The sequence below is a fragment of the Acanthochromis polyacanthus genome, chromosome 18, assembly GCF_021347895.1.
Source record: "Acanthochromis polyacanthus isolate Apoly-LR-REF ecotype Palm Island chromosome 18, KAUST_Apoly_ChrSc, whole genome shotgun sequence".
Taxonomy (NCBI): Eukaryota; Metazoa; Chordata; class Actinopteri; family Pomacentridae; genus Acanthochromis; species Acanthochromis polyacanthus.
Genome location: NC_067130.1, coordinates 12,351,181 through 12,375,822, shown reverse-complemented (window position 1 = coordinate 12,375,822; position 24,642 = coordinate 12,351,181). Strand labels below are relative to the sequence as shown.

Below are 24,642 nucleotides of genomic sequence, written 5' to 3'. Positions count from 1 at the left end.
GTGTGTGTGTGTGTGTAAAAAAAAAAATAAATCAATTATCACAGTGAAACGTCTGATGTCCACATTTTCAACTTTTTGGGAAATCTGAACATTTTTTGGTGGAAAAAACAAATGTTAAAAATCTTTCAGAAGAACATTCACAAAAAAAAAACAAAAAACAAACCAATGACTTTCTGTGAATGTTCTTAAAGAAAACAGACGTTTTACTGATACATACGTAATCATTTTAGATATTTTTAGGATTTATTTGGGAGATTTTTACTCATTTTTTGAAAATATTTACGAGAATTTTCTTGACAAATATGGGCGATTTTTTTAAAATAAAAATTTTAAGGGAAAAGTTTAAGAAATTATTGGAATTTTCTTCCTGAAGGTTTTGCAAATTTTCAGAAATTCTGGGAATTTTTTGCTGAATTTTTAGATTTTTTTCAGAGAAGGAAACAATATTTTTGTTGCCTTTTGAGGACAACAGGAAGGGTGTTAAATTACAAATTTAGCTGTTCAAAGAGTTTTTTGTCCCCATTTTATGCTTAGTCTGAAAGACAAAGGTCAGAAACTTTGAGAAAAGAACAGGAATCCCACCAATGAACTTTACACATAACTTTATTGTACCAATTTATACCAATACAGTGTAAATAAAGCACAAGATGGAAGCAGTCAAGAGAAGGAAGAACAACACAAAGTTTACAAAAGACTCTTCGCTAACAAAGTTGGCTTCAGTTTAATAGTAAAAATGACTGATAGTATACCTGTGAGACACCATCTGTTCAAATAATGTGTATTTTACCTTGTATAAAGAGTAAATAGTCATCTGTCTGCCTATTCAAAAACAAAACTGTTGCCAGAAATTAGACATTTTTCTTCAATATGGCAGAAACACTCGTGTGTTAAATAGACATCTTTGAACTTATATTATGAATAACATGATATTCTCCATTTAGGACAAAAATATACTCAGACTTCACATCTATTCTAGGAAAATAGTGCACAGCAATGGATTAGATAGTATAGTAAAGAATAATACCAAAGATACGGCTATCTTATTATACAAAAATGTCCATATATTAAAATATAACCGAACCATCTGCAGACACAAACCTCCGCTGAATCTCGTACACATCTGAAAAATCTCTGATTGGGATTTCTGACAGTCCAGCTATCGTCAAACGTACATCTTGAATTTGAGTCTGTTCGAACAGATTTCTATACAACAATGCAAAACTGGAAAAGAAGTAAAGATGTGCACCATATTGCTCTGATCGCTCCTCGACTCTCATAAAAGTTGTAAACCAGCTCTGAAGTTGAGATAAGCAAGTCGACTTCGCGGACTTGCATTTACAGCTTTGTCCAATGGGTTTTCTGTGATTGGCACTCCTGATCAGTGATTGATTTGTTCCAATGAGCTTTAAAATCACAATTCAAGCAGAATAACCACAAAACAAAGCTAGAGCTTCTGGGGAATGATCCAGCTAACTTCAGCTCCTGATAGAAAATGCTGGAATAAAATCGCAGGAACCTTGTAAAGTATTTGCAACTCAACATGCTGATTTAGACTGATCGAAATGTTACAGATTTAACCACACAGGTCGGTGTTAAATACAGTATGAATGTCTTCAAATTACTGATTTGTCACGTGGATAACAAAAACTGCCAGAAGACCGACTGGTTAGAGGCGTCCTTTACAATCTTTCATACTGGCCCACTGTAAAGTCCTTTCTTCTGTGTGCACAGCTAACCAAGGAGCTGTGAAACTTTCCTCTCATTCTCAAGAGGTTCGCATTTAGTAAAAGGCTCAGCTACTATTTTCCCTTAAAAAAAGTCAAAACTATGTCAAAGCAGACAAACGGAAGAAAATACAGTACAAAATACTACATCAACGATTGCAAATAACACCAGCAGGAGTCAAGAAACACGCCTTGATTGTGTCATTTTGTCAAAGAAGACTTCAGATTTGTCAAATGTGCACTTCAAGTCAGTAAAATCTCCCTAATATTCCTCAGTTACTGTGTACAAGCTGAACATCAGCCTTCAGCGTAAAGATGTCCAGTACAAACGCTGCCGAGTGGAATCACTCGGCCTGTCTGTGTGCTTTGTGTTGTGTGCAGTGATCAGATCTGGAGGTGACCTGGCCGTCAGTCACCTGCTACTTTTGGGCGGTCGTCACATGCAGTTGACCACGTTACTGGATCCCTGACCGACGTCTCTGATCTGGCTGACGTGAGACGAGCAGACGGCTACTCCAGCTCCGGCACGGCAGTGAGACACTGAGCCCACCAGCTCCCATCTGAACGGCAAAGACAAAGAAAATAAAAAAATTTCAACAGGGAGAGACATAATTAAAGCCCTCTAACTACAGAATGCAAATTAACGAAATGAGAGCTGTGTATTTAATCACTGTCTAAGTATTGAAAAAAAACAAATCCCACCTCAAAGAACAGGCTTTATGACTTCCTTCTGTTTTTATGTTCAGGTGAGATGATCATTTTATTGCACAAAGACTATACAGGAAATATTTGCTTTTATGTTGTTAACTGCTATTCTGGGCAGCTTGTGTATTGCAAGCTTTCTGTTTTTTATGCATTTTATTTTACTGTCGCCTACTGCTAAATGCTTACTAAAGTTGCTTGTGCCTCTTGAGTTTTCTACACTAATCTCACTTCACTGCTGTAAGATTCAAATAAAAGAAAATGACACCGCATTATTATTCCACCACTTGTGTGTTCTTTGTCTGGTATATTACTGCTTGATAATTACATCACAATAACCTTGTACTGAAAAAAATTACACTTGTTTTATTAAATGTTTTTACACCGTTTCATCTATATATTTTATCACATCCTGGACTGGATGCACATCGTCATCAGGCTCAGCAGAAACATTTAAACACAGCGATTCCTTGAGCAGCAGCCAAAGTAACAAAGAATATCAGCAACTCCAAACATGTTCTACTATAATCTGATGCCATCAGAAATGCATTTCTAGTTGCTTGTAATAAGAAGTTTGGATTTACTGCAGCAGACATCACAAAACTGTGATTATATGTGCTACAGTTTGGTCACTGCCAATAACCCTGGTGTGTTTTCAGCTGTTTACTAGTGAGAATGAATAGCTTATCCATCTTAAAAACTGGCTTGCTTATAATTTCCTTTGAGGAAGGCTTTTGGACTACACATACAAACCAGCTGTCTAAAAGTATCACACCTCATATTGTGCATCTTTTCAGATATTCACAGATTGTCGAAGAGCATTATGGAGAAGAAAAAAAAATAAAATAAAAAAAATCAGGGAGCTGAAGCATGGAAAAATCTACAGTAAGTGAAATTCATACCATATGCAATAATCATGCGTAGAGCAGGTCTGGAACCACAAACCGTTTCCACACTGGATACTTTGCCCTTGTATTCCGGATGTATATATTTTTAGTGTGTGTTAATACTGTCTAATACAGTTTATTTTTAATGCTGCTAAACTGATGTACATTGTTTTCTGTAACAGTAACAATGAAACCTATTCTATAGTATGACCTGACACATTAGTTTTCTACTACCAAAAGAGGGTTTTTACTCCACGTGGCACCAAACGGCCTTCCCTTTCCCTCTGGCTCACCTGTTCATTCGAGGCTCAAAAGCCTCCACCGTGTTCAGGTAAATGTTTCCGTTGTGTCCCCCAACTGCAAACACTCTTCCCATTACAGTGGCGACCCCGACTCCACCACGTGGAGTTGTGAGCTCCGACACGTACTCCCAGCGGTGCATTCGGGGGTCAAAGCGCTCTACCGAACTCAGGGGTGAGTTGTCATCAAAACCACCTTTAGAAAATCGTAAGAGAGACAATCATTTAAAATGACTTCAATTATTATGATACCATTCAGGAACGTGTCCAAACTGCCTCACTTGAAATTCCAAATACACAGGGAAAGAATATATTTGTATGCAACTGTGTGTTGCTTAAACTAGCACTAAGTTGGTGTTAAAGAAGCAGGTAAAGAGAAGCAGATTTTACATATTGACACTGGGATCTCTACTCAGCAAGTTGACACAACAAACATTTTAATGGAGCTGAAATGACTCTTCAAATTCAAGCAGTGCAAGAACAATCACATCTTTAAACTCTGTGAATCAGTTACAAAATAGCTCTACCAAACATGAACTTTTACACCAGTTTGAGTGTAAAACTCATGGGTGTGTGCTTAAAGCATGTGATGTGGTTGTATTGAAAAAGTGCCCACGTACGAGAAGGAAATAATGACAAATGGGCTCAGCAGGTAAATGTGAACATCTTACAGCCGCTGTACGGATCCCATGAATATGATCTGGCTCCCAAGGGACCAGATCTGAAGTAATTCAGGTGAACTGAATCCAACAGAAAAATCCTCTCACCCACTACATAGAGGCAGCCATTGAGTTTGCTGACTCCGTTCCCGGCCCGTCGCTGGCCCATCTCGCTGACCTCTGACCACTTGTTGAGGTGAGGGTTGAACCGTTCCACGCTCGACAGTGAAGCCACACCGTCATTGCCTCCCACTGCGTACACGAAACTCTGAGGGGAGAGTATTGGGGGGGGGGGACGCAGTGAAGTGCAGAGTAGATGTCAAATATCAGAAACAAATTATAGTCTTTTCTCTCTAGTTTTACCCCCAGTGCCACAGATCCAACCCCTCCTCTGGGTGTGTTCATCGGAGCCACAGCACTCCAGCAGTCACTTTCGATGTCATAACGCTCCACATCTTCGAAGCAGGTGTTGTCATCCAGACCTCCAATAGCATATATAGGACCACCAAGAGCTGCCAAAGCTATACCCCTCCTAAAAACAGATATTTATGTCAGTTATCTGTATGTGCCAGTCTGTAAAAGGTACAGTCGGTGGTTAACGGTTCATTGGAAGAATCTCAAAATATTAGCTTGCATAGCTACTGACTATGTAACTGAGATGAAACAGAAGGAAAACCTTATGTCAGCAGGAAATAATACAAACAAAATTTACATTTAATCAGTAGGTCAGAGTTTTAAAAACGATATTAATAACTTCAAGGTTTTCTGTAAGCACTGCATATTTTCAAAACAATTTGTCCATCTGCTACAGTGGAGCAAGGTTTCCATTTACCGTGTTTATGAAGGTTTATCACCATATCTTGTCTGCGTACCTTTTGGTGTTCATGGAGGCTTTCATCATCCACTTATTGGTGAGAGGGTCAAACATCTCCATGTTGCCCAAGTGTTCGTTGCCGTCGTGGCCCCCAACAGCATAAACCTTGCCTACGGAACCCGACATCAGAAAGATGTGAAGGTGATCATGTGAGCAGACCAGAAATCACAAATAGTATTTACAGACCAAACAAAGCTCTTCTGACAAGTACAATGTTACAGGACACATGATATACCCAAAACATTGTGACCACCTCTGTCTATTAATGAAATGACGGGCATAGACCCCACTAGGACTGCAGTCTTCAGATCGACTGGCTGACTGGTTGGTAGATATGCTCTCATCCTACCAAATTCTGAGCAGTTGGACAGTTGCTGACGTTACTCTCAGCCTTCTAAGATTATTCCATTATCATACATGACTACCCTCTAACACACACGTTTCACACGCTTGCAGTCACTACATGTCTGTAGATGGCAAGGTGGAACTTCTTCAGAGTGAACATTTACTTGTGTTAACTCCAGATTAACTGGCACTGTGTCAAAGTGGGCATTGATTTGTCTGGTTAAAATGGATAGACTTTGCAAAGTGCAGGTGGCTCATCACAGACCAAAAACCAACACTAGCTCTTGAGCTGTGATCACAAGTTCAGAAACTTCTATTTTTGGAAGTGATAAGAATATTGAAAGGAGTGCAGTGCTCTATTTCGAGACTGTTACCACTATTTCTGTGTAAAATAAGCTGAAATGACTGAATATGCTGCAAATACTAGCTTTTTATTAGGACTCCACAAGACCTCAAAAGGTGTCCTGTAGTATCAGGCACCAATACAATCGCTGCATATCTTTATGTCCAGTACAGATCAGACTTACACAACACCATGTTGCAGGTTTACGGTTTGTTCCACTTTTGGCCAGCACTTATCACTGTTAAATGGAAGCACCCTACAAGTGCAACATGGGTCAAAAGTGACCCAAATCCAACAGAAAATGAGTATCTCCTGATCCACACAGCGCATCAGAGGGTTTATAACGTTATAAGATAATCAGTGTCATTCACTTCCTCTGTGCGTGATCATAATGATTTGAATGACCGATCTACAGGGATGTCTTCAGGAATACTGTAGTGACATCAGAGTCATATACAGTTATATACATAATGCTTTACATCTCATTTACATTCTGTAGTGTTCTCCTGTGAAGCTCCTCTTACCTCCTACAGATATTACTCCCACGTGACGTCGTCTGCTGTTCATTTCAGGACCAAAGAACCAGCTGTTCTTAGTGATGGAGTAGCATTCGATGCTGCGAAATGGGTCACCAGAACCACCGCGGCCACCCACACAGAACAAAACCCCTGATGAAATGGTTGGCCAGAACAGAACATTACTACACATCATACTTTATAACCCCAGAAGATCAGAATAAACACATCAAAAATTCTTTATAGAATTAGAAGTGGCATTGGCTGTAAATGCTAGAAAATCAGCAGTTAGAAAGTAAAACACTAGCGTATACCTGCAGTGTGCTTTCGTGGTACGGTGCGGACTGAATACTCAAAGTCTGGGACCACCTTGTTGCTGAGGTGCAGGTGATAGTTCCTGGCTTCATCCATGAGGTCACGACAACTCAGGTTACCTTTAATCATCTCATCCTTTGCCACTGTTCCGGTCAGAAAGTCCACTGGGAGTAGAGGGAGGCGCACCTAAAGGAGAGACAAACATGCAGTATAATGCAGTTGTTTAAGTGATTACATAAAGCTGTGAATGTATATGTAACCCATATTTCACATGCTGGTAATCAGTAAACTAAGACAAAGTCTAACTTCACAAGAACAACACATGTTCAGAAGTTAACAAAAATGCAGCATTTCCTCCAGCCAGACCAAACACTCCTGGGTGCAAAATATGCATTCGCTAACCTGAGACATGATCTGGTCCAGCCAGGCCTCGTGGTGCTGAGGGTTTGCTTTCAGCCATTTCACTGCTGCGTTGTACACCTGTGTCTCTGAGTGAATATTGAGCTCGCTGGAGGACAATAATGTGCGCAAGTGTTGGGGTGACACACATGTGAAATCCTCACACTCCACTACCTCAGTGAAGTGCTCACAGGCGTAGCGGTCGGCCATGTCCATCAGATCCACACGATTGTGGCTCTCAGCAAAGGTTCGAACTGCCAGGCAGTTGGTGGGGTGAAAGTGGGCCTTCATGTACTCACAGCAGGCTCTCGCCACCAACTCGACCTAAAAGATTCAGAAAAAAACAAAACAAAACACAATTTTACACATTCTCATATGTAGTGCTTAATACAGACAAACATACAAGCGTTCAAATTTCCACCGGCCTGCAGCCTCTGACTTAAAATCAATAACATGCGGCCCACCAGCACAACTGACTACAGTATAAAATACACGCGTACAAAAAAGCTATATTATATTTGGTAGGTTTGGAGGTATTTGCCATTTGGCGATGGGAGCAGACCTGTGGTCGCACTCTCGTCCTGTGACCCTTGTGTTAACCTTTCCAGCCCGTTTAGAAAATGACGGACCGCGGTCCGAGGCCGTACCCAGACTTCATTCAATACAAACCAGGTCCTGACATTTGATGGGATGCTTTTATGTTAACCAGCGCAGCTTTTTTACAGTTTACAGCAGGAGTGCCCAGCCAGTCCGTGGTCTGAACGGTCGTCTAAACTAGGGTAAACCAAAACAAGGACGGATTCAGCTACTGCACAGCTAATTTTTTGCCTCAAATGCTTTCACAAATACTTTTCCCTGAAGTGTTTTTGAAATAAAAGAGAAAGTTTGCGGCCGAGCTACTTTATCTGATGCCTCTGCTGACTGTCAGCTCGGTCACGTGACCACGTAGCGGCTTGCTGAAGCTCGAGTGCCGTCACATGATCCGCTGGTCACCATACACAAGAGCCCGTGTTCAAATGAAAATGCCACAAAGGCGAGCTACGAGGTGGCAGCGCTGATTGCCGAGCACTGCAAACCTTTTACTGAGGTCGAATTTATCAAAGAAAATGGTGGAGAAAATGTGTCCTGAGAAGAAGCCAGAGTTAGCCTGGCTCGAAACACTGTGGTACGGAGAACTGAAGACATTTCATCTGATATTAAGAGACAGAGGCAAAAGGAGTGGATGCATCTGAAACTGCTCAGCTACTGATTGTTTTGAGAGGAGTAGACAATGAAATGAACCTGAGTGAGGAGCTCCTTGGCCTCCAGTCTTAAGGATTGCATTAAGCCTTAATGCAATGCTGTTCTGTTCATAAACCGTCGTCATATTTTGAATTGCTAAATGAAGGTTTGAGCATCACTATAATTGAATCCGGACAACTGAGTTCATGTAAAATATGGAAAACAAACTGCTCACATTGCTATTTATATTCATGTTGCTTTACCTGAAGGATGCAGGCAGCATAAAGCAGTGGCTGGACATTGTCAACAGTTAAGGTGAGCTTGGAGGAGTAAGCAAAATGCACAAGGTCCTGAATGGCATCACCATCAAAGTCCTTGATCTCAATCAGCTCCTGCTTGGCCTCCGACATCTCTGACAGGAACATGGCCCTGAGGGAATATACGACAACTTTGATAAAAAGGCTTCACGTCGAAAACATGCTGAAATGTAATCATGTTGCAAGTTACAATGAATAAATTATATTTTGATGTTGCCTTCTGGTATTCACGCGTTACAGACTTTCACTCCAACTGAACACTTTAAAGCCTTAATAACAGTTTGGACTTTCAAATAAATCATCTAAATGATTAATGACTCACTTATTCACTATTCCCTAAACAAAACAAAAAAAAAATCCTAAAAACATCCACATCTTCTCTGATGAAGAGAACAACTCAAACAGCAAGAAACAGTCTGAATGAGCATAAGTTTATACAGAGCTGCAGACACAAGGGAAACTGAGCACTATTAAAATCACATCCACTGACTGATGCATCAACGCTGAGCTACTACCACATCTGTGGGATCATTTAACAAAACAGATGCTTTCTAGGAACATTTCAGCAAAGAGCTTGAGACCAAAAGGCTCCATTAATACTTTTGGAAGTGATGAGAAAAAAACAACAACAATATATGCTTGTTGGTTATTTAAAGCCAGACACAAAGAAGCAAAACAACAAAATAAAAATAGAGCACACCTGAAATAAGGGATAACACAAGCCAGCACTAGCTTGTGGCATGGTATCAACCTACTGCCAACCTGAAAAGACAAACACAAAATGCATGATTTAAAAACATCAAACAGGGCACACTTTAATGTAATATTAATAAGCTCACCTATTATTTATTTAGAGCAAGATCGAGACAGAATACAAAACAATCAAAATTTGGAATAGGCTCATGTATTGAACATTCTTTATAAAATCATCTCCAAACTCATATTACTGAAAAATAAACAAAAATCAGCTGAGACAAAATACACAAGACAAACAAAGCCGTCCCTTTACGTGAAACCTGCCTTCAATGTGACGTCACAGAGTTCTCCCACTTCGTAGAAATGCCTGAGGGAGTTGTGGAAGTCCTTCCAGGCCTCGTGAGCCTCAAAGACAAAGGATCCATCAGGCTCACATTCTGCTTTCGATGCCCGGTTTCCAGGCCGCTTCTCCTTGGACTTCAGCTGCTTGGCATGGTCTGGCACCACATCCCCCGGTGCCATAGCGGGTTACAGGAAACAACACCTATACGAGACAGAAAGATTTATACTCCGATTCATCTCATTAAGTCAAATATTTTGTGCTTTTCTAGAATTGATGTTATGTTCTTTAACTGCAATGTGGTAATTTCATGTTATGAACTAGAGAAAATGTTAAAACAATACATTGAAAAAGTTCCCTCATGTACCTGCAATTTCCCTCTCTGACAAATTGTGGCCACACTTTAATTAATTAATGTAGTCGTGAGGACAAAATAATCACATGCAGAACTTTGTCACTAGTGCTCAACAGCACTAACAGAAAAAAAAAAAAAAAAAGAATCAGCAGTAATTTTGATATTCAGCTGTCCTTTTCAAGCACAAATGATGATCATTCTGGAAGATTTTTTTCATTTTCTAAATTTTGTTCCCTTTCATTCTACTTTTAACTTGACTGGGTTTTGCTCTAAATAAAGAAAATGTGAATATGCATTGAACTCTGAGGAGGTGAGTGACGGGCATTTTTCACCATTCTCTACCGCTTTACAGTCTAAAAGAACAATTAAGGAACTGAAAATGCTGAAAATAATGACACCACCCTGTTTGACCCAACACAATTACATGGAGATGGCTGTAAACAATGGTAGAAATTGTTGCCCACCCTTTGCAATAGCAAGCAGGCCAAATTTTCAATTCCACAAGCTCAGCCAAGAACAATTTGCACAACCGCAACTCAGCGCAAATGACAGTCTACAGGCTTCAATAGAGGCAACAAAGGGGAAATTAGTGGTGGGATACATTGCCTGCCAGCTGAGCAAGTTTGGTCGGTATTCCTCCCCCTTTCGGTGTCACTTCCCTTTTACACGTTCAACAAAGACAGGAGCCAAATGTGACAAAAAAATAGGACATGCAGTTTCCTCCAAGCGAATACAACACACCTCAGAGAAAAGACTCAGCAATCAAAGTCATAAAAGCCCTACCTAGTGCTGAATCTGATGAAAAATGTCCTCAGTTGATTGTCTCTAGCTGAGAACAGCGAAACTGAGAGCAGACAGCCAGAGGCCGAAGCTCCACCCACACCTTACAGATGATGCACTGTCTCTCTTTTAAGCTCTGCCTGTGACACTGAATAGAGTCAGTGTATCGCCCCCTCATCACTAGTCCTCTCAGCTATAAGAGCAGAAAACATCAAGTCCCACCATATGCATGAGTGATCAAAGACACTTTGTACTTCTGTTCTACTTTCAGAGGTTTAATCTTTGAGACTGTTCGGATTATCAGCGCATACAGGAACTCAGTAACTTCACTTCTCTCAGAAATAAACTCCTGGTCACCTGCAACACTTTCATGGCCTTTAGATGCCAACATCCTCATACTATGTTACATTATTTATGAGGAGCAAGTGGAATGAAATGTTCAATAATTTAATGACTGAGATGTATCACACAGCTACTCAGATCTGCGGAGCAAACACTGGTAAGACAATAACGACCTAATTTTTCTTTGCATTTATGTGTCCAATACAAAAATAAAGCCTCCCACTGAGCGACTGGCACGTCCCATTAGACACAAAAGTACACAGAAGAGACGGTGCACTCCTGAGGATCCACTGTTGTCATGGCATGTTATTTCAGATACTTCCAAGGGTGCCAAATGTTGTGCTTCCATTGTTTATCCTTCGAGTATGGTGCCAGGAGATTAACTAATGGACTTGCTATGAAAGGACTGAGGGTGAGACAGCTTATTAAAAAGACAGATAAAGATAAATATCAAAGAGCCCATTTGTTATGCAATCCTCTAGAGGTTTAGATCTATTTTAATGGCAGAATGACAGTGGATAGCTTTTTTTTTTTTTTTTCCAATTTTCCCTTTGGAGCAGATATTATATGATCAAAGCCTCCTCATTAATTCTATCTAATCCCTCCCTGCACTGATATGTACAAAACGTTTGATTCACATGACAACAAACCTGTTCTAGCAGCTACACTTACTTAATGTAAGGCAACAGCTAGTTTATACCTTAAATATTGAACCCAGCTGTTTAGTGTAAACGACAGCTCACGCCCTCAGGTGTCATCCAAGGTTATTTTTGACATGCCAATGCTTTAACGAGACCAGAAAGTGCTACAATTTATTGCAGCCAGGTCAAAATGGTCGACAAAAGCTGAAAAAAATAAATAAAATGTGTGCAACCCCAAACATCATCCACACGTCAACAGTTTGAGAGGAAGGACGAGCTCAGTTATTAAGCGAGTAGTTAAATGCTAGTTCCAACAGTATTAACGACAGTATTCTACAAAACATGCTCGTTTCTCTCTTAGAAAACACACAAAATTCAACGCCACGGCTCTACCAAATGTAATAAATCCAGCTAGCTAAGCTAACACTAGATTATTGGTTAGCTTGTTTGCTAACAGCAGCGAGCATCGGCATGACAGCTAACGTTCACTGGCAGGAAACGGACACGATTTCACCACGAATTTAACGACAAAGCTCAACGTAGAATGGTTAAAAATACTACAAAACGTTGTATTATCGTTACGTTAGGTCAAATATGTTTCATTTAGTTACCTCATTTCGCAGTAAGAATTAAAATGCCGGCTTCATTGAGTGGAATGTTTGGCATTGGCACGTTTGTTGTGATTCCAGGTGCTTCATGGGTAATGTAGTTTCAAAGCAGTGCTATTTATACCGTCTGTACTCAGGAGCTTCATCAGACACATTAACCTTAACCTCAAACCATATAAAATTGCATTTTATATGATATTTTAGGGTTTTAACTTTAATATTTTAGTCAGATAAATCTTGGATGTTAACAATATTAATAGGTCTTAACTTGTATCTTATATATCACTTTATTGTCTTTACTATATTTAAATTAGTCCTGTAAATTTGTATTTTTACATAATATTTTCAGCTATTAACCTTAATATCAGTTCAGCCAGGTGACTATGTATTTTGTAAAATATTGTAAGGCGTTAATCCTCATATATAACTTGCTCAGGTAGATCACATAATAAATTGAACCATGGAGTCTTAACATTAATATTGTTGAAAATGAGGTATTTTTTTTGCATATTTAACAACACTGTAGAATATCAAGCTTAATATTTAAGTTAGTAAGGTACATTTGGCATAATTAATGATATTGTAGGGCCTAAACTTTATTATGTAGTTGGTTCAGTTTGTATTACATATATTGTAATATTATAAACCTAATATGTAAATTACTGGGGTAATTTGTGTTCTTCCTTAATCTTTAAAGGCAAATGTTGCATAATTAATAATATTGTAGGGTCTTGAGTCATAATGTTTACCATACTTGTGTAATTTTATATAAGTAACATTAATTAACATTAACATTTGTTCTTCTAAATGTGCTACAGAAATAATAGTGACCTGACCAGACTTAATTTAACTGGAATGATTCAAATGTTCTGAAATTATCACAAAGTTTGTGTGTGTGCAAGTTCAGTAGTTGAAGTTGTGACACAAAGAAGAAATAATGTCACGAGTAGTCAAACAGGAGCCAAGTTCATTTTATGTTTGGCTCCAGTAGATAACACCGCTATCGTTCAAAATAAAGCCCTAAACTACAGAGTAATATGCAAAGTAAGGAAATGTTGGGCTGTAATTACAATTACTATTTAACTATAATGGCCAATAAAGCATCATATTAAATTACACATTAACACAAAACCTTACACCTTCGCACCCTGATTGGGTTCAATTTACTGCAAATCACTGTAGCGTCTGCATTTTTCTACAATCAGAACAGGAATGTGACTTGATTTTATGCTCATAAAGGAATTCTTAATCTAAATGACTGATGTAGCAACACAATAACATTAGCAAGGTCCAAGTCCATGGATGCCAATCATGCACCTGGAAATGTTTAAAGCAGTTAGTGTAAATATTAAAGTACAGTTTTATGTGTTTTGCTTGGAAGGAATTAGCTCAGAACAAACACACCTGGTTCAGAAGCAGATTTTATACCCTTTTTTTATGCTTGTACTCTAACATGTGACATATTTACAAGTAATGTTTTGCAAATAATTTAAGCTGTTTCTTGTGTGCTCTTAACTGGACTTTAAACACGTCTAAAATGATATCCAGTCATCTAGAGCAGTGGTTCTCAACCCTGTTCCTCAGGACCCCATGTCCTGCATGTTTTAGATGCTTCCCTGCTCCAACACACCTGATTCAAATGATCAGCTCGTTATCAAGCCTCTGCAGAAGCCTGATAACGAGCTGATCATTTGAGTCAGGTGTGTTGGAGCAGAGAAGCATCTAAAACATGCAGGACATGGGGTCCTGAGGAACAGGGTTGAGAACCACTGATCTAGATAATTCAAAATCAAAACAAGGCCTTACCTGGAAATAAAAAAATGCATATTTATTGAAGATGGTTTATTTCAAAACAGTGTAAATGTATGCAGCTCCTCTGATGAAACAATGCAATGACATACCTAAAGTTTTACAGGCAACATAAAGGATGTACAATATTATTTGACACAGTCAAAGTCCAGATTTGGCCATCTGACAGCCGGCTTGAAGAAAACACATTATCCAAGTGTCCTACTTATACTGCTTCCTCTTTTTCAGCAGGGCGTCCCGTAGAGCGAGCTACAAATGAAACACAAAATATTTTACATTTAAATACCACTTATATTTGATAAAAATCAGTTAAACCTCAGTCACATGCAGGTTAAAGGTGAGTTACCTGTTTCTCTCTGAAGGAGCGTTTGCCTTTAGTTCTGACGTTCTCACTGTGCCTCATCATCATGAAGTTCTTCTTCCTCCTCTTCTCCTTGTTGCTGGTGCTGGCATGTGGGTTCAGCTTGGTCCGCCTTTTGCTGAAATCCTTCCTGTCGGTGCGTCCCGCCTAGAAAAATCAAACACGAGAGGTGGAATGATGAGCTGATCGATTAGAAAGTCAATCAACATCTATTCTACATATATTTATATTGATTACAAAAACACTAAGTGGTTCCTTCTTCAGTGACGGTACAATTAATCTCTTACAGGTAACCTGATTATGTCAATGATGTCAAGTGAAAAATGTGCATATATTACTTTCCCATCCCAAAAAAAGGTCACTAACATTTCAGCAGAGCGCCTTAAACTCTGAGAACAACACACATTCACCATGGCATCGTTTCAGCTTCTGCAAAGTCATAGCATTTTAGGGCTGGACCCGAATATCCGAATATTAGGTCGTGATGAAGGTATCTGAATATTAATTCTGAGATCCTAATATTCGCCCCGCCCCCCGTAGTGAGTTCTACTGTAGATTTCCTATCATCTAAGAGCTTGTTTGACTGCATTCGTTCCTCAAAGATGATGGTTCTCCACTATCCTTCAGGTTTCAATAATGCGTTGGACGGTTTTTAACAAGATTTTTTAGTAGTTTCAGAAATCTCCTTAGTTTTCTTTGCTTGATGCCAATAATTTGACCCTTGTGATACAGATTAACATTCTTTCCATGACCACAGGATATGTCTTCCAACATGGTTGTTTAAGAAATGAGAAGCTCCTCACTGCATCAGCTACGGTTAAAGAAGTTGTTGCAGCTGAAACATGTTCATCACTGCAGTAATTATCCAATGGACAGCTTTTATCTATTTGCTTAGTTACATCCAAGTGGTGACTTTATTTTTTTGGACATGCAGATTATATATAACATTCAATAGCCTGGCATCACCAGACAAATGCAAATTAGTTTGGAACCTCTCGGGTTCATTTTCTATTCAAAAGGGTGCCGTTAGTGAGCACAGACCAGAATTCCTCTGGCTATAATTGGATACAAGTAACCAAAGCAACAAAAACACATGACAAAAGACTAAAGTACAGTATTGTTCCTCTGTCCCAATCAAAGTCTCAAATCTGTCACTTACTGGACAAACAGAGAGACGTATTCTGCCAGAGCAAATGAAACACAAACTCTCAGATTTGTCTATGAGTCAAAAAACTAATTGGTAGATTAATAATGGATAATAATACAACGTTATTGTTAGAGCTGCACATCACTACTTACTGCTGCAACATACAAACTGCCCACAAAGTCCTGTCTGGAGTCAGTGCTGGTTAACTATGATTCTCTCTACTGGTCACCTTTCAGCACTCTTTAATTCACGATATAGTTAGTGTAGGATTTTACCATTGCCGTTGCCAGTCGTGTCTCTTTGTCTGCTTTTGGTTTCTTGTGCAGCTTCTCAATGTTCCTCAGAGTCAGCAGCTCCCCTCTGAGGAAAAATAAGAAATCACACAATTAGAAGAGAAGTATTTCACACAGAACGTTCTACAGACAAACCAATCTTCGTAAATGATTAAAAAAAGTGGTGTTCTAGGTTCAAATAGCGCTCTCACTCGTTGTCACTCTCGTCTTCGTCCACATGTTTCCTCTTCTGGCTTTTTCCCGGTGCTGCATTCACCTCTTTGGCCATCTGGACCAGACGGATCTTTTTGAAGTCGTCCTGAGTGAGGAGTCTGCTGCCGCTGACAGCTGCTGCCTTGGCTTTCCTTTCTTCCACCGGGATACTCTGAAGCTTCTCCGCCTGACAGAAAATACAGAAAAGTAATTAGCTTTTAGCCATCTATCAAGCTATCAGGGCTGCAGACTTACTTTTCCACTGGTAGCAATAGCGCTAACAAGTTTGTCAGTTGGTTGCACCAGCATGACGACATTTCTCAGCCCTTGCACTTTGTCAGCAACTGTGACTGAATGCAGTAATTTTTCCTCTTAATTCAGTCAGGATCTTTCCTTCTCCACCAGAAGAAAAGAAAAAGTACCATTTTCAGCCACAAAGGTGAGTGCAGTACCTTCTTCTGTCAGCTAGAGAAGCCCCAAATCAACCTAATGGTCATCATGCTCTTGCACAAATGTGAGGAAGGCAAACCTTAACCCCTAGTCCTAAACTATGCATCTTCATTCTCACCACTTCTGCTGTGTCTTCATCAGACGAGTGGTGAACATCCACCCACTCCCCGTCTTCATCGTCATCACTGATGCTGGCACTCTCCCAGCCGTCTGTGGAAACGATGTGAAAAATACGCCTCAGATTCATCATAAACGACTTCTACATACGCACAGAGAGTTCAGGGTGAAATTAGATTGTGTGTTACAGCATCCTACAGATTCAATAATAAAGCAGCAGCTCACCTTCATCTTCCTCTCCTTCTTTCTTCTCCTCCTCCACCTCCAGGACTTCAGCTCCAGGGATGTAGTCTTTAGCCTCCAGCTCTCCGTAGTCCTTGATCTTGGCCTCTGTTGATGCCTCGGTGGGTCTCCCCTGGAAAACAAGGACAGTTTACAATTATACAGATGAAGATTTGTTGTCAACTCTAGAAACAGAAGAATGTCTGTGAATGTTTAGTATGTTATGGGAGGAAGGATGGGCTGATTTATTTAACCCTGTAAGACTCAAATATTGAAAAAAATGAGTGTAAAAATATAAAATTAAATAAAAAAACAAATTAAAAATTATAGATGATTATTATATATGATACAGAAAAAATCAGGAAAAACATATATAAACACAAATATGAAAAATGAGCAAAAAATAAAACAAGTAATAAATAAAAATGATATTTATATATAAACCTAAATATAGAAAAAAGGCAAAAATTATATATATAAATATATATGTATAAATAATAGCAAACAATAAGAAAAATAAATATAACTGATGTATTTGTGCAACAGTGGGTTTTACAGGGTTAATCTGCCATTATTTTTCTGCAAAGCACTTTATAACTTTGTTGGGAGAAGTGACAAAAAAAATATAATTTTTCCTTTAGATTTTTGGGTTTATTGCTGTTCTCTTAAGCTGGAAATGGATGACAGACAATTTCAGTTATTTTTAATGGGAAAAAAATAATTATAAAACTGTAATTATAGCTAAAAAAAGCAAATTCTGTCATAATGTCATTTTAAACTTTCATGTTTTGTATTCATTAGATGTAAAATGAATTATTTCAAGGCTGTTTTCGTGAGTGAACTAGACTGAGAGATGCACGGTATTTACATTGTTCGTAATTTACTACTACTTGAGATGCTGATTGGATCATCATAGATAAAACAAACAAAGGCTTGAGGCAGTTTCCCAGTGATGTGATTTATCTACCATGTGTGAAGCCACCCCCCCCCCAAATACTGTTTATTACGCAAAACATGCTGTCAAATCTGAAGGTATTTTATATTATATAAGCGCTTTAAAGTTCACACAGGGTTCACAGTGAACTCACCCGGTCCTTTTTGTGCAACATCTGTGGATTCAGATTCCTGAACAGCTGGATGAGCCCTCTGGCAGACATCATCACATCTGAAATACAGAAGCACGTAGATCTAAATACAAGCTCCAGCACCAACACACACCCAATAAATGAGTCTATTCTACACTCTGACAATAACATGGTAGATCCACAAAAAAAAAAAAAAAAACAAGTAATCACTTACTCTTGTCTTTGTGTGTCTTGTACTGGGCCAGGTCCTGCAGCAGGTCTTCATTGATGGAGAGTGGACAACGACCTGCAACCTCCTTGATGGCATTGATACTGAAATACAAAAAAAATACCGATAAAGAATTGTGTAGGTTTGTATTTCGGAGATTTTTGGCATTTCCCTCCATATTAACCCACCCAACAGTCATGACTTCTCCCGAGTTCCTGTCGGTCACAAAGTTGTTGGCGATGGTCATGATCACAGGTTCAATAATCTGCAAGTGTCAGAGAATAAACAAGCGTTACACTGGGATGCTAAATCTACTTTGTTTAACACAGTACCGGGTGAATCTGTAATGTACCTCAGGTGGGACGAGTTGGTGGGAGGCCTGAGCAGCACACAGGAGAATCTTTGTCACCTCTGCAAAGACGTCAGACAGTTAAAAATGTCTCATCAGCAGACTTGTACATAACATTCAGTGATTTTTACCTCTCTGATGGGGCTGAAGAAACCTCTGGATGAAGGGATAGAAGTTGAAGAGGAAGAGCTGCAGAAGGGAAAGAACACCGATTAAATAACCACAAAATATTACATGTCTCTTTCCATCTTCTGTAAGATTTGCACAGAATCCATTACATGACTCGTACAGACCAGATGCCCACAACAAGAAACGTGGAAATATTGTACTTTTAAAACAGGAAACGTTAAATCTGCCCATTCAACATCATTTTACACCCAAGAGCCACAACAATAAAACCACTTAACACTCTGTAGTTCCCCACACAAGATGCCAAAGGAAAAAAACACAAGCTAGACAAAAACGAAACGCAAAACAACATGAGACAAACGATAAAAATCTGACAAAAACCCCAACAAAAAGAAGACAAAATATTACAAAAATGAGACACAAGTGACTAAAGAACAATGAGCAATCTAATCTAGTATTTCACCTTATGATCAAAACAACTTGTCATGGTCTGGAAGTTATTTTAAATTTATAGTTTTATAAATTTACAATCTGCAGTTAATGTCTTCTCTGAGAGTTTTACACTTTGAGGGCCAGATTTGGCCTGCAGGTCGCATGTTTGACACCCCTGATCTATGGAGTGACCAACAGAAGTGTCCAAAAAACATGATTGGTGACCTACTTCATGGATTCCAACCAGTCGTGATATTAGCTCCATCATCATGATCTTCACCTCGAAACGCTCTTTAGAGTCTTCCAACTGCTTCAAGAGTTTCTCTGAGAAATCTAAACAAAAAGAGATGCTTGATAGTTTAAATTTCTGTAAAACTAAAACTCATTTCTGTAGCTGTTGTTGTGTTGCAGTGGACTTGTGAGTTTACCTTGAGGATCGTGAATTAGATGAATTGCAGAGAAATTAAACACTTCTGCTTTCCTCTTTTTCTTGTGTTTCTGAACAGAGGAAACATGAGTTAAAACAATGATCCTAATTAATCCGAACACGGTTGTAAAACGAGCCCTGCCTCTGCTGAAATTCCAGCAGCGGTTACCTTGAGGACTTTCATAGCTTTTTCCATCTTCTTCTTGTTTTTGGTGGATTTCTTGCCAGTGGAGTATCTCACCATCAAATCTCTCGTTGACGGTCCCTCATTCTGAAAGATACATTTCTTTACAAAAGCAGCACAAGAAATCTAAACTACATTTGCTTGAGTCCTAAATGTATTATACCATAGAATATACTGCTGAATATCCTTCCTTCAACAACTTTATGTTTGGTACTTGCCTCAGATTCTGAATCGCTGTCGTTTTTCTCATCTTCATCTTTGCCCAGGAAGAACTTAAGGCCGCCCACAAGGATCTGAGAACAGAGACTGGCTGATGAGGACACAAATATATTCCACGTATTCATTAAAAGAAGCAAAGTACTGCTTTCCAACTGACAAAACTCACCTTTGTCACCTTTGAGAAGCAGGCTGTGGTGATGACATTTACTGTTTTAGCATCATTCCTGTAACAAACAAAAACACAATCTAAGTAATTATGAATCTAAGAATTAAAGAGCTCTAAAAATCTTCTTTCAGTTTCAACTCGCCATATGTTCCTCTTGTACAGCTCCACCATCACGTCTAAAGAGATCTTTGCTGCAATTGGATTACTGTCTCTCAGCATCGTGTACATGAAGTTCTGTAACGTCTGGAAAGTACAACAAAACAACACAGACAGAGTGGTGATCAACAACACAACATGACAGACGCTCAAACACAAAGGACATAACACATGTGTACTTACTGTGTTGACCTTGTTGTTTTTGTGCTTTGCGTTGATGTTTTTGATGTCTGCAACAATGTGTGTGTACAGCGTCTGTGGGGAGAGAAAAGGAATAAATACAGGATCCTGTAATCACACAGACAGAATGTTTCCACTGTATACATTCGCAGACTGAGTGCTCCAACCTTCCTGAGCAGCTTGTCGTGACATCGCAGCAGCTCAAAGAAGAGCTCCAGGAGGCCTGACGGGTCGATCAGATCTTTGTTCCTCAGAAGAATCAACGCTTTGCAGAAAGTCTGAATAGAAAGAGAAATGCACAATAAATACTATGAGTCATTTGTGCAACTAAAGTGATGCAAGCAGTGACTACATATGAGCAGGGAAGCTTCTACATTCTCACCATCCGTAGGTCTGGCTCTACAACCGTGTGGTAACTCAGGAGTAACTCAGTCAGCTCCTGAGGGAAGGTGGACAGCTGCTGCAGGTAGCAGTGACCAACCTGGAAGAAGAAGCGTGTTTGCTTTCAATCTATTTCCATTTTAGAACAAAAAAAAAAAATTCAGCGTATCCCAGTTAAACCAGCACCAAAGCTCTGGTCCATCTTGTAGTCTCCTATTCCTTACTGTGAATGTTTAAGGCAGACCTTTTGCATATTGCTGGTCCTCAAAACTAATGTAACAGAGTGGAGCTTAACATGGAGCATCAGAACAAGGGAAAGAGTTTGTTGTTGCACAATACAAGACACACACAGCTTATGGATTTATTACAGACAGAAAGGTTATTTTAATGTGAGTTCAGAAGCTTCCACGGTGTTTTTAGTCAGCAGAGGTGTACAAACAAAGCTCAGCAACAATACAAACCAGCCTTCATTGCATTTATTTTAACATAAAGCTCATCATGTTGATACAGTCAGGTAACCTCACAGAGCCAAGCCTTTCTCTTGCAATGACAGCGTTGTGCAGAACAGTCTGCCTACACCTCATTATCATTCTACTATCTACTAGATGTTAGGTTTTTTATTTTTGTTCTACTTTTTCTATTTTGCAATGCAAATGTCCCCACTGCTGGATTAATAAAGTCCTATTTTATCTTATCTTCTGAGAAATTTATTCCAAATATTTCCACTGAATCTTGAGAGTCTAAGTCAGTCAGCAAGCATTTACAAAAAAAAAGTGAAGACAGATTTTAACAAAATAATGTCAACAGATATACAATATCAAAAGGTCAAATTAGTGATTGCATAAGTATTTTACCCCATTCAAACCACTGTTTAGCAGATCCATCTTTGGCTAAATGGAAAATTATTTTTCTGTATATTCTTGTTCTACATGTTTCCTCTCTACTGTGCTCATCATCTGTAGAAAGAAGCTTCTCCATGCTGAATGGATCTCCATGTATTTGCTCTTCTTTTTGTGTCCTCTCATATACATGTATTAACAACTGTTGGGGCCTTTAAAATAATATTTCAACAAATTTGTACAGATTTATGCCATTGTAGACAGTTCTGTGTAATTTCAGACCATTTTCTACGTGCATTTTGCACAAGTTTGTGTCATTTTGGACATGAATGTTTCCAATTTTGCATCCTCTCCAGTGTTTTTACAGTTTCTGAGCTGTTCTACATTTATTTTGTTGATAAAATAATAATAGAATAATAATGAAATAGTAATAATGTTAACAATATGTACAGGGATGAGAAATAACAATGAGTAAGTACAGTACTGACACACTGTTGTCTTTAATTTTTTTTTAAATTCTCTGACTTTTTTGATTTCTAATTTTAACCCTCAATCTTATTCTTTAATTTTTAAACTGCCCAGTTCCTTCGTTATGATTGTTAATCTAGCTAATTATTTGCTTAATTTATTATCACTTTTACTACTTATTTGAATTGAGTGCTCTTTGTGAACACTGTTCTTAAGGATGCTATATAAATAAAGGCACTATTGTTATTATTATTACTATTATCATTATTATAGTGGAAACAGAGAGTTTGACTTTGTTATACATGCATTTTTGTAAAAAAGAAAGAAAGAAAGAAAACGAATAGTCAAACAAATCACCTGTAATACAAAATGTCTAATGCTTGTATGTTCATGTGAGGTCTACCACATGTCAGCATTATATTGGTGTTCTGTAAAAACACAGACTGACTACACAGTGATTCTGGTACCTGAGCCAGGAACATGACCAGTTCTGCCAGCTCCTTGTTCGGTTTGTCCGGCTGAAGTTTGAAGATCTGAACATTGGACTGGTAATGTCGGTACTGCTGCAGAAACTGAGGAAAGAACAACACAAACCCCTAAACTTACAGCTGCAGTATTTTTAAACTGATTGACACCAAGTCTGGCGGCTAACAACAGCTCTAGCTAACAACATTAGCAGTGCTAGCTAGCAACACGTACCTCATCCACGTACGACTGAGGGTCTCGTTTTATGAGATTCTGAAGTTGTGGCAGGTTGTTTGGTAGTTTGTTGCTTTGTCTCCCGGACATTGTGAGAGATTATTTTGCCGTTAAGTTTTGAAAAATAATATAAAAATCTACTTTTTACACAGTAAACGTGGTACATGTGTACGCTGCCATTACTCTTCTTCTTCTTCTTCTTCTTCTTCTTCTTTGGAGGTTGTTGTCGGTTTGTATACGAGTTGGTGTTTTACCGCCACCAGCTGGTGGAGTGTGGATCAACGTGTTTAATATTTATCTTCGTCCAAGGGTGTCAGACTCATTTTAGTTCGGGGGACACATGCAGCCCAAATTTAACTCAACTTGAAACAACCGTGTCTCTGTGATTATGAAAAGTCTGGATGTCTTCAGCAATCTGCGAGTAACCATAAAAATTCTATCCAATATATTGAGCAATATAAGGTTTATTTTGTGTGGCTGAGGAACTGAACAGCTGATAAAGTCTGAAATGATCATATAAAACGTCAGAACTCATGGCAGTGCTTCCAGAGTCGTTTCATAATCATAGAATACTGGAATTTGGCGCCACATGGTGGTGAAACTTGTATAAGACAAGTCATCTCTGCTAGAACACCTGCTACAGAGGGGAAAAAGTTTCAGACAACTCATACATTTGCATGTATATTATTATATTTTAGTACAATCATGGCCATCACACTAAACAAATCCTTAAATAAGCCATTAAAAACTTAAAATTGATTGGATCCATAAAAATAAGAAATTCTGAGTGTTGGGCCATTTTGGCAGAATTTAGTTTTGTTAGTTCTTCTTGTAAACAATCAACAAACAACATAAAAAAACATTTGCATTTCTGTGTGTCTGTCTAATGCAGCCACAACTTTTGAAACACAAAAAAAGATTTTTCCACAAATATTTCATGATAATATCTGAGATTGTGTAAAATTTTAAGGGTGTCCGAAAACTTTTTTCCACCTGTGTAGAAGTGCTTTAGTATTTGCAGCCAGTTACATTTTTAACCCTCGTGCCATCCTGCAGGTCAAAACTGACCATATTTAAAGTTTGAAAATGTGGGGAAAAATATATTTTTACAGTGAAACTTCTGATGTCCACATTTTCAACATTTTTGGGAAATTTTTAAACATTTTTTGGTGGAAAAAAAAAGAAATGTTAAAAATATTCTTAAAGAAAATATTAGAAATTTTACTGATATATGTAATCGCCTTCGATATTTTTAGGATTTTCTGGGAAGATTTTTAATAATTTTTTGAAAATATTTACAAGAATTTTCTTGCCAATTTTGGGGGGGTTAAAAAAAACCTTGTATGGGAATTTTTTAAGGAATTATTGGAACTTTCTTCCTGAAGGTTTTGGAAATTTTCAGAAATTTGTGGAATTTTTTGCTGAATTTTTGGATCTTTTCAGACAAGGAAACAAAATTTTTTGGTGCCCGTAAATGAGGACAACAGGAGGGTTAATTCAAACAGGAAATTTAGACAAATTACATGACTTTAAATTATAAATTTAAATGCAATAAATACAATGTGAAGGTTCCAATTTAGAGACTAATTGTGTCAATTATTGATTCACTTGTATGATTAATTGTGAGGTTGCAGTTTGTTTTTTTGTTTAATCACAACTGATCAATGTCATTATTGTGTTACAGTGGAGCAACTTCTACAGTGTACATGTAGATCTTTTCTATCCACAGCCGTACAAGTGGACGAGTTGCAGCTTTTCTTTTCCTCA

The 24,642-nt window shown here is 38.5% G+C and overlaps 2 protein-coding genes across 5 annotated transcripts; both read right to left on the bottom strand.

Annotated features, from left to right (window-relative positions):
• Positions 1–585: 585 nt before the first annotated feature.
• Positions 586–12,482, bottom strand: klhl8 (kelch-like family member 8). Of its 3 annotated transcripts, none has more exons than XM_022197728.2 (12): positions 12,366–12,482; positions 9,621–9,840; positions 9,301–9,362; positions 8,547–8,712; positions 7,066–7,386; positions 6,663–6,849; positions 6,358–6,501; positions 5,144–5,255; positions 4,635–4,803; positions 4,380–4,539; positions 3,607–3,808; positions 586–2,284 (listed from the first exon to the last, which is right to left on the bottom strand). In XM_022197728.2, the coding sequence occupies exons 2-12, from the start codon at positions 9,816–9,818 to the stop codon at positions 2,161–2,163; spliced, it is 1,845 nt and encodes a 614-aa protein (XP_022053420.1). In that variant the 5' UTR covers positions 9,819–9,840; positions 12,366–12,482; the 3' UTR covers positions 586–2,160. The 3 variants fall into 3 exon arrangements, with proteins under 3 accessions (XP_022053420.1, XP_051794538.1, XP_022053421.1); XM_051938578.1 differs by having other exon boundaries at positions 7,237–7,386; XM_022197729.2 differs by lacking the exon at positions 12,366–12,482 and adding an exon at positions 10,775–10,903.
• Positions 12,483–14,176: 1,694 nt separating this feature from the next.
• sdad1 (SDA1 domain containing 1) lies at positions 14,177–23,089 on the bottom strand. 2 transcript variants are annotated; one of them, XM_022197727.2, is made up of 22 exons: positions 22,876–23,089; positions 22,644–22,748; positions 20,871–20,969; positions 20,656–20,766; positions 20,492–20,563; positions 20,295–20,395; positions 20,153–20,210; positions 19,986–20,060; positions 19,753–19,854; positions 19,585–19,654; positions 19,386–19,489; positions 18,727–18,784; positions 18,599–18,657; positions 18,435–18,511; positions 18,253–18,350; positions 18,042–18,118; positions 16,957–17,086; positions 16,733–16,824; positions 16,164–16,351; positions 15,955–16,039; positions 14,518–14,679; positions 14,177–14,420 (listed from the first exon to the last, which is right to left on the bottom strand). In XM_022197727.2, exons 1-22 carry the CDS (start codon positions 22,963–22,965, stop codon positions 14,373–14,375), a joined length of 2,061 nt encoding a protein of 686 aa, XP_022053419.1. In that variant the 5' UTR covers positions 22,966–23,089; the 3' UTR covers positions 14,177–14,372. The 2 variants fall into 2 exon arrangements, with proteins under 2 accessions (XP_022053419.1, XP_051794537.1); XM_051938577.1 differs by lacking the exons at positions 14,177–14,420; positions 14,518–14,679; positions 15,955–16,039 and having other exon boundaries at positions 16,227–16,351; positions 16,617–16,824.
• Between the last annotated feature and the right edge of the window lie 1,553 nt (positions 23,090–24,642).

Coding starts and splice junctions, on each gene's coding strand:
- klhl8 (XM_022197728.2), bottom strand. CDS start 9,818: ATGGCACCGGGGGATGTGGTGCCAGACCATGCCAAGCAGCTGAAGTCC. Junction 9,363..9,620: donor TCTGTGACGTCACATTGAAG/GCAGGTTTCACG, acceptor TTGTCTTTTCAG/GTTGGCAGTAGGTTGATACC. Junction 7,387..8,546: donor ATGCTGCCTGCATCCTTCAG/GTAAAGCAACAT, acceptor TGAATCTTTTAG/GTCGAGTTGGTGGCGAGAGC.
- sdad1 (XM_022197727.2), bottom strand. CDS start 22,965: ATGTCCGGGAGACAAAGCAACAAACTACCAAACAACCTGCCACAACTT. Junction 19,655..19,752: donor AAGCTATGAAAGTCCTCAAG/GTAACCGCTGCT, acceptor TCCTCTGTTCAG/AAACACAAGAAAAAGAGGAA. Junction 16,352..16,732: donor ATGAAGACACAGCAGAAGTG/GTGAGAATGAAG, acceptor ATTTTCTGTCAG/GCGGAGAAGCTTCAGAGTAT.